Here is a 16,615-nt window from a genome sequence, read left to right on the forward strand (position 1 = left end):
GTATATACTATATACATATATTTAATATTATATACATAATATAATATATATACCCAATGTTTATACACTCAAAGGCACACGTACATACACATAAAACATCTGATGTAACTGTATAATCGAAGTTTTAAATGAAATATATGTTGAAACAACGGTATAACATTAAGACATTGGAAGTCCGGGAAACAATTAAGCATAAACCAGAAATAAAAGTGCAAACAAAAAGATTGAATGAATAAAACTATGATTACCTCTTCTACCATTGAGTTGAGATGATTAACACAATTAAAGAACAGAAAAGAAAACAACAAGAAAACGAATAAACGTAAATTATTCTGTATTTAAACATGACAATCGTAGAAGGAAACACTAAATTAAGTGTTCAATCAATCGATCAATCAATCACTTATTCAGTCAAATAGCTATCGAAATGTGCAAACACACACCCGCGTACGATTTTAAAAAATTCAGCATAACATAACGTTAATTTAACACTAATTTTAAATTGAAACGGGCCATTAAAATAACGATAATACAGAGACAATTTATTAATTTATTTTTAAACATATCTTAGAACATGCATACAATCTATTATCACCCATCGATGATACAATCAATCAGTCATTAATTAATCAATTCACTATTCACTAATCATCAAATTTAATGGAGTTAATGCTGGTATCAATAGCTCCCCCTTTGTAACTGCCTCTCTTCTTTTTGGTCTTTTCATGCCTAAAGGATTTTCCTTTCGTCGTTTTTAGGTCCTCGTTGGCTTTTTCACCCCATGATCCCTTGGCCCCAGGCTATAATTTTTAAAACAATAATTATAATGATAATAAAATGATAATTGTGATGAGTAAAATAATAGAGATAAATAAAAATAATGATGATGATAATAAAGTGATAACAATGTACCTTAGCTTCAAATGAATTATCTTTCATTCTCTCGTCCAGTATTATTTTGGATGCATCAACCCTTTTGAACGGGCTGTTTTGTGATTTCTGTATTGGTCGATAGATCGGATTGATTCAACAATATAACAATAATAATGATCATATATTGATAATATAAAACAATCAATAATTGATAATATAAAACAATTAATAATTAGTATAACATGAAACAAATTGTTAATTATTATCTAAAACTCAGAAGTACTGATGGCAATATTTTCTTCATTTAAAATCCAAACAGCTAACCATAAAATAACAAGAAAAACAATATTATCAATATAAATCCAAACATTAGCATCATCAGCATCGACAGCAGCAACACTATCAATAAAAGAATAAAACCTTTTCCTTCTTCTTCTTTCCATCTCCCGATGCACTAACATTAATGGCTGGAGTAGATGTTTTCATAGATTTATTCACCTCATCATCACTATCATCATCACTACTGCTGCTATCACCACCCCCAGTGACCGACTTGTTGGCAGAAGCACTAACTGCCTGACCGGTGGGGTTTACCTTGATCTTGTCTAAACTGCTCTTCTTAATTTCAATTACTTTTTTAGGCTTTGTGGCAGGCTGTGGAGTATTCGGAGATGTTTTATCATCCTCTTCGTCACTATCTGAGCTGGAATCCGACTCCTGTTTAGATTGTGGCATTTTCGCTGTAGATTTATTAACAGTTGTTTCTATTTTACTAACATTGCCACCTTTAACGATATCATCATCGCTACTGCTACTACTACTACTATCATCATCTTGCATTTTTTTGACTGAATTTGATTGGTTGGCAGCAGCGGCAGCAGCAACCGTGGCAGCTGCTGAATTCTTGACACTAACATTGGCAACATCGACATCACTATCTGACGATGAAGATGATGATGGTGCTGCTCTCTTATTTAGAGAACTCAAAGCAGGTTGGGTCTTTGGTTGGATGTTGGCCACCTTGTTGACAGCACTCAATTTGGCCTTGACATTGGCGTTGTTGCCGCGTTCGTCATCGCTGCTGTCATCAGATGACGAATCCTGAACTGGCGCTATTTTACTTTTAGGGTTCAACGTCACTGAAGGTGGTGCTTGTTTTTCTACTGAATTTTTTTTCAAGGTAGATGGCATTAGGACATTGATGGATTTGATGGCTGTTGGTTTTCCTCTCTCATCATCATCGCTACTGCTATCATCTGATGATGAGTTGGCAATTGCTTGCTTAGTTGGTGTGACTTTTAAAGTACTGCTCTTGCCTGCTGGGTTGGCAATCACAACTGGCTGTTTTGTTGCAGATGGTTTCAATTTTTTTAAAACAACAGTCGTCTTTTCGGCTTTTGGCTTTTTTGATGCTGTTGTAGATGGTGGTGGAGGTACAGCATTGAATGATGCTTTTTCTTGCACTTTTGATTGCGATGCATTTGGGGCCTTTTTAGTGTCAGCAACATCATCATCACTTGAGTCATCATCACTGCTAGAAGTGCTGTTTTTGTTGGCTGCAGCTGTAGTAGAAGCAGCCGTAGTAGTAGCTGTGGACTTTGGATCAGGTTGCAGTTTAGTGATTGCTGTTGGTGGCTTTGTTGTGTTGTCATCATCACTCGAGTCGTCACTTGAATCATCATCATTTTTGCCACTGGTAGCAGCTGTAGTAGCAGCAGGAGCTGTAGCTAGATTTTTATTATTTTTTACAATTGCTGGTGTGAGAACTTGAGATGGAATTGGAACGTCATCATCATCATCACTGCTGCTACTGCTATCATCATCATTATTAGTAGTAACAGCAACAGCAGCAGTAGTAGCAGTTTCAATTTTAGCCTTTTTAGCTTTTTTATTTGACTGTTGTTTTTGTTGTCGCTTCACTGGCTCCTCTTTAGCTGCAGCAGTTGAAGCTGATGAAGTAGCACAACAGGTGCATAACATGACAGCTACCTCTGGCTGGTTAACTAGGCTATGCTTATGTTTCTGAGAATAAAAAATGTTTCAATTTTTCTATAAAATTTTAAATCCTAACAACATATTATTAGTTAATTAAAGAATAATATAGAATTGATTAAAGATAGCATAAGAGCATGTATTACCAGAACTAAAATATCATATTTATATTGTAAATCTAAACTAAACTGCTTTATCAATGAGTCATTATGCAGCAATATTAGCTAGATTTATTAGCAACCTATACCTAATCATAGGCCATATTATCAAAAATAAAATTTTAGAATAGATCAAAAACTAACTTTGAGAACTTTCGCTAATTCTTCATCCTGCACATCAGTCAACAATTTATCAAACAAATTGTTCTGTAGGGAAAGAAATAAAATAAATTAAATTATGATAACAACCTTATCTCAACTTTTAACACATCCTGCCAAATCAGAATTATAAAATAAGCTTTAAGCTTAAGGTTAAGCACTAGTTTTTTAGTTTGGTTGGTAAGCAACATTGATGTTGATTATTTTAAAAGAAAAGTGTTAAACTGAAATAAAATTTGAAAAAACATAAACTCACCACTTTCAAGTCAAAATCTTGCAACAATTTTCTCTTACGCAATTTTCCTTCAACGTCCATTTCTGATTTATAATAATTTTTACTAGATCGAACTTCTCGTCGGGCCGGAAATTTTCTATTAACGCTCAACAGCAAAGACATATACAACTTATATATGAAACAGATCACGTAAAGCAAAGATACAAGAGACGACCAAAGGCATGACATTACAATGAGTTACAGAATCATAATATTAAAGTTTCCACCATTTTTACAGTATTAGTTTGCTTATGTAACCACTGATTTAAAGGTGCGGTTATGTAGAATAGTAAATCTTTTTGCAAAAATGTTGATAGTTTATGTATGATAATACTTCAATTTTTGTGGAATTCAACAGATTTTCTTACACCTTTTGACCCATGTTCAAAATAACCAACACATTTTTGTTATTTAGAACATTTAAATTTCTGACAAACGTCCTACTTTTTAACAAACTACATTTACGTATTTTAATGATATATTTTAATATTTGAAAAACATGCCATCAATACATGAAAAATAATAAAAAAAACACATGTAAAATATCTGTACACTGAGCTGTATATATATATATAGAAATAATTTCTCTACATAAAGTCAGGCATATCTGTCTAAAAACGAAATATAATGTAAAAATTGTAAAATGGCTATCAAAGATATATATACACATGGTATCAATATATTTTTATAACTATGCAATTTCTGGCAAAATATTTAAATAAATAAGCGAAAATTATGAACAAAGATAAAAAATTTCATTAAATTCTACTTAAAAACTCAAAAAATTGAAATGCAACGTAATTAAACTAAATGGAATAGAATTATTTTATGAGTTCGTCACAGGATTGTACTCAAAAAGCTTGACAATCCCTGATCTTTCTACAACGAAGAGGTAATTTTTCGTCAAAGCAGAGGCTTGGGGCCATCTTAAACCTTCTTTGTTTGTTAGCAGGTTCCCAATAAATCTTCCTTTCCAGTTTAGAAGCAACAATCTGTTGTTCCAAGAGTCGCAGACGATAATTCTGTTTTCCGAATCGGACGAAACGCCGTGTGGATGGTCCAGCTGATCGATATCCGATCCCTGAGTGCTACCGAACGTACCGATCAGATTTCCATTCCAGTGAAATACTCGTATCCGGTGCGTTTTCCAATCTGATACGATCAAGTGATCACACTCGAGACAGCAGGACAGGTAAGCAGGATTTTTACTGAGACACGGAAACTTCCTAACTATATTACCAATTTCATCGAAACCTAGGACCTCGCCTGTCATCCACTCGGCGACTAAGATTTCTCCGTTCGTCGACTGGCAGATGCCCACCGGTTGTTTGAATTTGTAACTTGTGAAGAGTTGCAGGGAAGTAAATTGTTTAGAAGATAATTTCAACGTATTTTCGTCGTTTACTAAGTAGTTGTCGTTGTTTCTTAGAACCGTTATTCGTATCGGTGAGTGGAAAAAACCGTCTGCCGATCGAGTCAGCCTGTTGCCTTCAAAATCGAAAACTTTTAAGTTTTTATTGCTCTCATCGACTACGATAACGGAGCTGTTGCTATGATCGATGGCCAAGTCGCACATGACGCACGGTCTCACGTCTAACTCAGACTTCGTGTTGAATGAGAGAACCGATGTGTCGTTTTTGGGTTTGTCATCGCAGTAGACACCGCCGACGAGGTAGGCGATGACATCTAAAGTCACACCAACCGGTTCGGTTAGGCTGTAGGTAGTCCAAGAAGAAATTTTCATCTTGGGACATTTTTGAAATTTTTTTAATTGACTCCTGGCTAAGCCGCTCGTGTTAAGTATGCTTGCTGTGTGGTCGAATTTTATGAGTTGTTCGCAAAATTGATTTGATATTTTAGCGGTTTCTAATTTACTTTTCAAATCTTCAACGTCAAAAGAGTTAATGTATTCAAGTCTATCACCTGTTAGACCGTCTACAGAGTTGTGCAACGAAACAGAGTAATTGTACAGCTTTTCAGTTATTTTTTCAATAACTTTCAAAACTCTATCCCCGAAAGTTTTGTGAAATGTCTTCCTAAAGCGGGTTACATCTTTTTGCTGACTGGCTAAATTCTTAATTCTCATCTGCAGCGTCGAGATAAACTTCTCAACGAGAGGTAAAAATAACTGAATCGTTTCAGAATCTTTGATAGCTTGTTGCGTAATCGGAATTACGTCATGATTCGAGTGTGACGTAATTATGCACATCTCGCAGAGTAGCGCTTTACATTTTGTCTCTAGACAGTATTTAATTAATTTTTCTTTGTGCTTGGGGCAGTAATGTGACGATATATTCTCTTTGATGACGTCATCAAAATCTCCCGTTAGTAATTCTTCCGAACTGTATTGGTGGTGGTCTTTTGAAAGTTTTACCTGAATGGGTGATAATTAAAATTTAATTTACGAGGTCGTCCTTAGATGAATTGTTGTGTTGAATCTTATACATTGTCAGTCGTGTTGAACTTATTATAACAATAATAAAACATTGTCGTATCGTAGTTATTTCCATTTTAATAATATAATTATTTATCGTCGCAACTTAAACCTAAAAAATCACAATCACGACAAATTCCTTAGAATATAAAACTTAAATGTAATAAATTAAAAATTAAGACAACCGCATACAAACCTGCTGATGTATTCTACTACAAGATCTACACAGCCAATCAGAGCACTCGATGCATTTTTTAACCTTCGTCTTATCCAATGACCTTTTGCCACAGCCACCGCATGTCACCTCATCACTAATCAGGATATCATTCCTAAAATTTAAAAAACTTTGCATGGAACCGACGAGAACGTTGTCTTTCATTTCCTGGACACCACTTTCTGGAACGGTGCAGTGGGTTCGACATAGTGGGCAATAGAACGTCTGACCAGGCAGGATACCGTTGCTAGACAGACAGGTCTCGAGGCAGTCGCAACAGAAACTATGCAAACATGGGAGTAATTTGGGTCTAACTAATTCTTGGGTGCAATTCGGACAGTGTAGAAACTCATCCGTCAAGATGACGGTTGATGTGTAAGTGGAGCTGGAAGCCTCTAGTGAATTGTTCATTTGTCTAGCGTCCAATTTGTCCGATTTAATTAATTTCCTCCTGCTGTGTTTAGAGTTTTTTGAACATGTTTTGAAAACAAAATAAGATTTGTAATGGCTTAATCGTATGTTATATGTACACAATCAGCATATGTTTTTGTATTATGCCAACATGCATTTAGTAGACAACAACAACGACAACACTAACAACAATAATTATAATAAAATAGTCGCTGTTTCTATAACTACAGAATAACCATCCAAGATACAAATTAACAATATAAAGCGGTGACACATCAAATTGATTTTATAGTTTTACAGCATACATAAGGAAGCAGATGATGAATGTGTACACTACATTCATTTAAATGCATGCATATGTATGTTTGTATGTATGTATGTATGTATTTATGTATGTATTATGTATGTATGCATGTATGTATATGTAGATAAACTTACGCTATTGTTTATATTTACACACCTGTATTGTGTGATTTTATAGCGCCTAATTTATTTATTACTCTGACTGATAGCATTAGACGCCTCTATATAATTTCATGAAGAGATAGATGGAGCCAAATACTCTTGCGATTACTGATACTGCTACTACTAACTCCTGCTGCTACCACAACTGCTTCTACCACTACTACTAATACTTTTACTACAGCTACAGTTACATCTGATACCATTACTACTGCTATTACTGTCGCTACTACAACTACTACTGCTGCTACTAATACAACTACTACAGATAATATAATTTATAACGGTATTAACAATGATGACAAATTTCAATTCAACTGTTATTTTTGCTGTTCATTTGGTGTTTTGGTTTCAAACCAGTCCTACTTATGTCATATAATAAAAATCTGATTATTTAATAGTCGTATGAATGTGTTGTGTGTGTGTGTGTGTGTGTGTGTGTGTGTGTGTGTGTGTGTGCGTGTGTGTGTCACCCCGGAATAATAAATGGTTATTCATTCATCTTTAGCGTCTCCTATATTTGTTTCTAAGCAAACATTGTAAATCCATTATGCGGGAAAATGAACGTGCATTTAAATTCAAGATGACGCAAACACACGCACAAACACATACACACACGCACACGCACAAACACATACACACACACGTATACACACACGCGCACGAACACACACACACACATATATATATACACACACACGAACGAACGCACACATATAATATACCTCAGAAGCATTCGAAACGTGTTTTCTTGAAGTCTGCTACTGAAGGTTTTAAATTGATTAAAAAACTGTGATGTGAAACTAACTACTACTACTACTACATAATAATAATAATAAATAAATAATAATAATAATAATAGCAATAAATATATAATAAGAATAATAAAATGACGCTGAAGTCTTCTAGTGTTTTTGTATGTTCGTTTTTTCTTCAGCTAATGTGAGTTTTTGCTTGATGGATGGACGGACGGGCAGATGAATGAATGAATGAATGAATGAACGAACGAATGAATTAATACAAGAATGAATAAATGGATTGATTGCTTGATGGATAGATGGATAGATTGATTTGTTAGAAAATAAATTAATAGCCGAATGCATGGATGAACGAAGGTATAATTTAATGAATGAGTTTTTGCTTGATGGATGGACGGACGGGCAGATGAACATTATTAAGAATGGTTTAATTTAATTTAATTCTATGATTAATAATTTAATAAATTATATAAGAAATGTATTTACATCATGAAATTTATGTTCTCTATCTATAAACAATTTCTGTTGATATTTTTTATGTGATTATAATTATCTATGAAACATTATTTTTTAGTTAACTACCTTTTGTTTTATTATCTGTTATTAACATACTAACAACTAACAATATTTGATATTAACCACAAAACTCTGAACATATTTGTCTAGGTGGCTGTGCTAGATGAGCCCATTAGGGGCTCCATCATATTCATCATTCATCCTGTCTCTTATTTATTATCTGTAATTTTGAGAAGCAAATAAAATTTCGTTTCGTTTCGTTTCGAATACATGAATATTTGCATGCATGAATGAATGAATGAACGAACAAACGAACGAACTAATGAATGAATGAATTAATTAATTAATTAATTAATTAATGACAAAAATTATCATTTGCTACAAATCCCTAAGGCACCGTGTCCCTGAGATGTGCCTACTGTTCAAAAGAACTATATATTGATGATGGAGACTGGAGTATTTTGAATGGTAATATACATGCACACGCACACACACACACACGTACACATACACATACAAACAAACAAACAGATGAGGAGTGTTACGGCGGCCATACAAAGGTGATTGATTGCAATTATAAGAAATGTAGTTTCTACCTAATAGCCGACAATAAGAGTATGTTTGTTTTTGTTATTATTATTTATTTATTATTTTCAATTTATTGTGAGGCACTTAGATGTTTGGGGCTTCAGGCTAGGGTTCGGGGCTTGTAATTCTTTCCCCGTAAGCGCAAGTCATATACTCGCGTTGGTTACCACCCCTGACCTTTGTACAGACCGCCCGTCGCTACTGCCGGTTGAATGGCCTAGTGAGGCCCTCGGATTGAGAAGACGATCGAACTTGATCATTCAGAGAGAGTGTAAAAGTCGTAAGAAGGTTTCCCTAGGTGAGCTTGCCTAAGAGTCATTAACGGTTCATTGGGGAGTTTGATTATAAGTTGCTTTGTAGTTTATACGTAACTTCAATCCGTCCACTGTTGGAGTTTGCAGTATCAGTTTGGTTTCCAGATCTAAAGGCTGATAGCGAGGTTATCGAAAGAGTCCAGCACAGAGCAACAAAGTTGGTTCCATCTATAAGAAGCCTAGCTTTCGAAGATCGTCTTAAAAAATTAGGGTTAACAACCTTGGTGGAAAGAAGAAGAAGAAGAGATTGGATTCAGTTGTTTATAATCATGCACAATTTGGACTAAGTTGATTTAAATAATCGTTTTAACATGTCAAACCCAAAACGCGAGGCCACAGTTTGAAATATTTCAAAGAATTTAAATAATTAATTCAGAGTGAATTAATTATTCAATAGGGTCGCAAATACTTGGAACTCATAACCAGATGAACTTGTTGTAGAGGCACAAGCAATGAACAAATTTAAAGCCAGCATTGATTGTTGGATGAACAACAATCAATCAACGAATCAGCTGTGATAGCATGCCAGAGAGCATGCTCTCTGGATAACCTCCAGAAAAGCATTATTACTACTACTACTACAACTACTACTACTACTACTACTACTACTACTACTACTACTACTACTATTACTAATACCTACTACTACTACTACCTACTACTACTTTTATTTCAAACAATTATTTGACAACGTATACAAAATTTAAAAACACACACACACACAAACAAACGCGCACAGACACACACCCACTAACACACCGATACACACAAACACTCTCACCACAGATCAAAAAGCGGAAATATGGAGACTATGCTCCGATTCTAACCTCAAGCCAGACATTCACGGTAAAAATGGCGAGAAAAAAATAACACTGTATACATTTACTAAGGAGGATTTAGGAAATTGTGGAAGTATTAAGGATCTTTTTGGCGAACCGAAAGTGACGCCACATTTTTCAAACGAGAGTAGGCTCTTCTACGATGAACTGGCATCTAAGTGGACCAAAGGCGAATGCGATGACGTAATCAATAATAATAATAATAATAATAATAATAATAATAATAATAATAATAATAATAATAGTAATAACAACAATAATAATAAAAAGAAGAATAACAATAATAACAAAAACATAAATACCAATAATAATAATAATAATAATAATAATAATAATGATGATGATGATGATGATGATGATGATGATGATGATGATCACGAAAAGAATAAAGGCCAAAAGCGTGTTAGCGGAAAGACGTCCATTGACAACAACAACAACAACAACAACAACAATAAAAACAACAACAACAATAATAATAATAAAGATGATGACGATGACGATTCTAAAAGTAATAGTGATGATAATAGTAAAGATGACGACAAAGTTAAAGATGATGGTGATGATGATGGTGGTGGTGATGATGGTGATGATGATGGTGGTGGTGATGATGGTGATGATGATGGTGGTGGTGATGATGGTGATAATGATGGTGATAATAATAATAATAATAATAATAATAATGGTAATGATGATGATGATGATAAAGCATCTAATGATAATGAAGTAACAATTATAAAGATGATAGTAACAGTAGCAATGATGATGATGACGACAACGACGATGAAGATAATGATGATGACGATTGTTAAAACCTTATAGAAGACATCCTTCATAATAATAGTTACAATAATAATAAAAATAATAATATTATTAATAATAATAAATGGTTGTGGTAGATTTTTAAAACATTCCAAACAAAAAAACATTCCATACGCATTAACTGAGGGAGGGAAACAGTGTCAAACATTCTGCCAATCGCTTTTTCTTACGTATGGCAATGGATCTAAATGAATGTGTTACTAACTATTTAAATTTCTTGACAGCTATATCTGAATGTCTTAACAGTTATATCTGAATATCTTAACCACTATCTCAATGTCTTAAAAATAACGAGATTTGTCATTATTTGCACAACACAAGCTTATTGTTATTAAAGCATCTACGTTTTCATTTAATAGATCTATTTACGAATTTGGTTTTTTTTAACATAAACTTGCCTGCTCAGTATTTTAAATGTAAAACATACATTTTTTAACTTGCGTGTACGAGTGTGTGTTGTACGCGCAAAGTGTTGTACACCTTGCGATCTTCTTACTTGGCAGTTAGCCTCCTTTTTTAGTTTTCCCCTTCTTCTCACATCCAAAGGAAAAGTCTTCTGTACATTCGCCTTAATGAAACGTGCAGCTACGTGCGTCTGATTGTTAAAAATGTATCCATAACTAAAGTAACTAAAGCTCGTTGTATGTAGAAGATGTCATAGTTCATAACAAGAATAACAGTTATTATTATTGTTAGTGTTATTGTTAGTGTTATTATCATCATCAGCAGCAGCAGCTGCTGAAGTAACAACAGTAGCTTCACTAGTTCAAGTCTCAAAACAAAAACCCAACAAATTTTTTCTACCAACTGACGTCATAAAAAGGATGATGTCATACATGACGTCATCCTGCATAGAAAAAGTAGCATTCGATAAATTCAAATTATTTTAGGCGGAATTTCGCTTTTAAAAAGATCATTAATTCGTCTGTTTGGCGTCTGCTCTATCGTTTTAATTATTGGCGGCAAACTAAGCGCTCATATACCTAGTCATACACACACACACACACACACACGCACGCACACACACACACACACGCACGCACACGCATACAGAAACGCAAACGCAGAAGAACACACAGCGAAACAAACGAAGAAAATTTTTGTTTCTTCTATTTCTTTTCTTTACTCCTGAGATTTTAGCATTATCGAATAAGGAAAGGATTAGAATGCTCGGGTTATCGTTTAACTTATTGATTTTAAACTCTAAACCTGCAAATTTCTAGATAAAAATTTAAAAAAAGAGATTTTCCAGGAAATATTGAAACGATAAGACAAGAAGAAACTTAATTATAATATTTGAAGAGAAAAAACTTATAACTGTTTAGTCGCGATGTCAGAGCACTGAGTCAACCGACTAAAATACTAAATAGAATTTATTAAATATTAAAAAAAATTTTAAATACTAAATTAAAATATTAAATTATAAATTAATATCTTAAATATTTGGTCGTTTTGACAAAAATCTTTTCGTGACATTGTTTCAAAACTTTGTTGGAAATGACTTCGAAGGTTGTAGTTTTCCTGATGGTGTGTCTATTCACTCATTGTGAGTTTTCAATTTTTTCAGACCTGAAAAATAACACAAATTAAACTAACAAATAAATTAAATTGTAAATAAACAACTTTTCACTGGTATTAAATACTGCTTAAAATATAATTTTGATAATAAAAAAAAATCCAAAAAGGTGTTTTAGCCGCCAAAAAATCGGCGAAAAAGCCAGCCAAAGATGGAAAAAAGTATGAAGATGATAGAGGAAATGAGGTGAAATGTGCAGCTTGTTATAAAAAGTTAATAGTCAACGATCTCACAAATGTTGACTTCAACAAGGAGAAGTGTTTTGGAGAAACTGCAGACACAACCATTTGCAACCAAAGCTGTTCTTTTGTTTTGTTTCTTTATAAGAAAAGTTTGTAAATTTTTTGAGGTTATTTTTTGAAAATTTGATTCTTTCTTCCTTTCTCATCATCTCTTCTTTTTTTTCTTTATTACTTATTTTTCTCTCTCTCTCTCTCTATCTATCTATCTATCTATCTATCTATCTATCTATCTATCTATCTATCTATCTATCTATCTATCTATCTATCTATCTATCTATCTATCTATCTATCTATCTATCATCTATCTATCTCTCTCTCTCTCTATCATCTCTCTCTCTCTCTCATTTCGTCTCTTCTTCTTTTCACCGCTTTGAAAACTCAGACACAATTGAAATCATTTACACTCTTATGATTTGCCAAAAAATGTTTAACAAAGCCGCGACAATCATCGTCCTTACATACCGCCACTACATCACATCCTATCAACTCGGCTGACCGGTTAGTGTAGCGGTTAGAGGCGCCCGGTCCCGCGAAGAAGCAACTTGCTTCGAACGCAAAGACATCCCGGCCTATCGCATGCAAAAACTGTAAAAGATGCGCCTACCCCAAATTAAATTAATTAATTTAATTAAAAACTAATAACAAATGAGTGGAATAAGTCAATCCTTACGAACGCAGATAATACTGCCGAGATTTACAAAACATGTGGTCTAGCGGAAACGCTATACAAGGCTTACGATAACGCAGACACAATGTCCTTCTACAAATACGACGAAAAAGAAATGTCCAACTGCATCTCACTCAAGGATTTCATCAGCAACGAAGACACCATTAAAAGTTTCTCCGAGCAGAGGAAGGCATTTGCCAGAAAGGTAGCCAAGAATTGGAGCAGAGCAAGATGTGGTTCCGGGGCAGAGGGTAATGATAACAATAGGGACAATGAAAATGATAGTAGTAGCCATCATAATGATGATGATGATGATAATAATGATGATGGAGATGATGATGATGGTAAGAAGAATAACAATGACGATGAAAGAAATGATGGAGAAGATAACGATAGAGATGGTGAAGATAGAAATGATTATCACGATCAAGATAGCACCAACAAAGATGATGATGATGATGATGGTCAGAATCATCATGGTTATGATGATGATGATGGTGGTGAAGAGCATGATGACGGCGACGATGATGATTGAAAGAAAGTGGAGAAATGGAAAAAATAACTTGATTAAAACTGATTCATAATGACAAGAATAATAATAATAAATAAATCAATAATGTTAATAATAATAATAATAATAACGATTATTATTGTTATTAGTATTTGGAGAAGGTTGCATTGTGTTTTCTAACAAAATAAATGATATTTTATATATATCATATAACTTCAATTTTTTAAAAATCATTTGACAGCGAAAAAAATAATTTCATTTCAGTTATATCACATGGAATTATATGAATAAACAAGTTAAAATAATTAGAATAAACACACAAACACACACACGCACGCACACAAGCACGCACGCACACACACACAAGCACGCACGCACACACACTAACACACAAACACACACACACACACACATATATATATATATATATATATATATACATATATATATATATATATATATAACTAATCATTTATATACGTGAAATGTTTCATAGACTTTAAAACCTAAGAGCTAATGTCCTACGAGCGTAATCATCATCATTATCCTCATCATCATCACCATCATCATCACAATCACCATCATCACCATCATCATCACAATCATCATCATCACCATCATCATCACAATCACCATCATCACCATCATCATCACAATCACCATCATCACCATCATCATCACAATCACCATCATCATCACAATCACCATCATCACCATCATCATCACAATCACCATCATCATCACAATCACCATCATCACCATCATCATCACAATCACCATCATCACCAAATGAGCAAATGAGTATCATCATCATTATCACAACGACTGTAGCGATGACGATGATGATGACGACGATGATGACGAATTAAAGAAAACATTTTTTTGCTGAAAAACCAATGACGGACAAGGAGTTATGCACGGTAGTACCTTTGATGATGATGATGATGATGATATGAATGATGATGATGATGATGGAAGTACTGTCGAAAATGTCAACGATCGAATGCACTTTAAACTGTATAAATGTATGATAGCCGGATCGCTTTTGATGAACTTCAACAAAGGACTAAATGGAAAAACAGTATCGTCATCATCATCGTCATCATCATCATCATCATTATCGTGATCATTATTATTGTTATTATTATTATTGTTGTTGTTGTTATCATTATCATCATCACCATCGTCGTCGTCGTCGTCGCTATTTTGTTTCTTCTCTATGTAAAAAATTTTCCTCGTACTCCTATCAGTTTTATTATAATTATATTTTTTCTTATAATAATAATTATTATTATTGTTATTTCGTTTATCATCACCATCGTCGTCGTCGTCATAATCACTTCTTCTTCCTCTTCCGTTTCCGGTCATCATCCGCCATATTAGTTTCTCAATCTTCAAGAACTCCCTCTCGTACTTTAACTCCCCGAACGGGACACTTTCCTGTAAGAATTCCAAAATCCCCAAGAAATAATCCAAGTTACAGCCGCTGGCCCCTTCGTTCTGGAAGATGCACCTTGCCATTTCATCGCACGTTCCAGGGCCGAGGTAGAGGTGGTTGCTAGGTAGGGCTATGAAGACTAAAGCTTCTAAGGGTTTGCTGGATTGAGATTTTTTTTCATTCAGTAAAGTTCTTGAACTTGCTGTTGTGGTTTTTGTTGTTGTTGTGGTTTTTGTTGCTCTTGTTGTTGTGGTTTTTGTGGTTTGTGTTGTTCTGTTGGTAACGTTCGAGATAGCGTTGTATTTGTTGTTGATGTTAATAGTGTTGCTGTTGAGATAGTTTGTGTTGTTTTGATTATTTGCATTGTTGTTGTTGTTGTCACAGTGATCGCCATACCCATCTTTCCTATCATCATGATCTTTCAAATCTTCATCTTCGTCATCATCTTCTTCATCATCTTCTTCTTCATCATCTTCTTCTTCATCATCAGCATCGTAACTGTGAAACTCAACAAACTCAATGTCGTAACCGCCCAGAATACATTCTCTCAAACCCAAATGTTCCAAGCACAGTCGAACCTCGTTCAAACCCACTACATGAAAAGAACGGCCCCACACTCTACTCTGTGTGTGTGTTTGTGTGTGTTTGTGTGTGTGTGTATGTGCGTGTGTTTGTGTATTTGTGTGTGTGTTTGTGTATGTGTGTATGTGCGTGTGTTTGTGTATGTGCGTGTTTGTGTATGTGTGTGTGTATGTGCGCGTGTGTGTGGTGAAGAAATGTTAAAAAATTAGGCGCTACATCAATTTATTTAATTGATTTAATACAGACCTAAGTGTAACAGTGTAAAGAAAAGTTAGAAGTATATATTTATATATATATATAATAATGGAAATTTTGGGTTTAGAGTCTAAACTATAGTCTAAACTTTAAACTAGAATAAATACAATTATACAAATAGAATAATTAAATTAATAAATAATTGTGTATATAATAATGGAATAAATAGAAAGTGAATGCAATACTGACATCTTGGTCTTCTAATAAGGTTGCAACTCTTCCAGGCTGTTTTTATTAAATAAATAAATAATATTTTATTTTAATATTTTAATACGTTATTGATTTATTGTTATAACAATAACAATGATGGAATTTATATAGCGCCAAGCACACGGTGATGACGCATTATACATATTATGCGTATAAAAGGCCGAACGAACGAACGAAGAGACAATCAACTATCACAAAATCACACATAACCAACCAATCCTGGTCTTCCTCTATGTGTAACATTGCCCTGGTATAACTTCCTTGAAAAGCCATCGATGTACCCAATTCGATTTTCACAATATTTAAAGCCGGGGTTCCAAATT

General features: G+C 34.0%; 3 protein-coding genes across 3 annotated transcripts in view; all 3 read right to left on the reverse strand.

The window, feature by feature from the left end:
• Positions 1–319: 319 nt before the first annotated feature.
• On the reverse strand, positions 320–3,555 carry HELRODRAFT_191654 (hypothetical protein). Its single transcript, XM_009018950.1, has 5 exons — positions 3,439–3,555; positions 3,168–3,230; positions 1,294–2,895; positions 913–999; positions 320–800 (listed from the first exon to the last, which is right to left on the reverse strand). The coding sequence occupies exons 1-5, from the start codon at positions 3,496–3,498 to the stop codon at positions 645–647; spliced, it is 1,968 nt and encodes a 655-aa protein (XP_009017198.1). The 5' UTR covers positions 3,499–3,555; the 3' UTR covers positions 320–644.
• A 362-nt stretch (positions 3,556–3,917) lies between these two features.
• On the reverse strand, positions 3,918–6,515 carry HELRODRAFT_191655 (hypothetical protein; the record flags this gene model as incomplete). Its single annotated transcript, XM_009018951.1, has 2 exons — positions 3,918–5,830; positions 6,087–6,515. 2 exons carry the CDS (start codon positions 6,513–6,515, stop codon positions 4,283–4,285), a joined length of 1,977 nt encoding a protein of 658 aa, XP_009017199.1. The 3' UTR covers positions 3,918–4,282.
• Positions 6,516–15,235: 8,720 nt separating this feature from the next.
• Positions 15,236–16,615, reverse strand: part of HELRODRAFT_78720 (hypothetical protein) — a gene marked incomplete at both ends in the record, with an annotated part of 1,457 nt that continues 77 nt past the window's right edge. Inside the window, 4 exons of the mRNA XM_009018952.1 lie at positions 15,236–15,447; positions 15,745–15,868; positions 16,272–16,307; positions 16,507–16,615. The exon at positions 16,507–16,615 is cut by the window's right edge and continues 77 nt beyond it. Coding sequence (XP_009017200.1) covers positions 15,236–15,447; positions 15,745–15,868; positions 16,272–16,307; positions 16,507–16,615 — 481 coding nt within the window. The remainder of the gene's footprint in view (positions 15,448–15,744; positions 15,869–16,271; positions 16,308–16,506) is intronic.

The sequence above is a fragment of the Helobdella robusta genome, assembly GCF_000326865.2.
Source record: "Helobdella robusta unplaced genomic scaffold HELROscaffold_23, whole genome shotgun sequence".
Taxonomy (NCBI): domain Eukaryota; kingdom Metazoa; phylum Annelida; class Clitellata; order Rhynchobdellida; family Glossiphoniidae; genus Helobdella; species Helobdella robusta.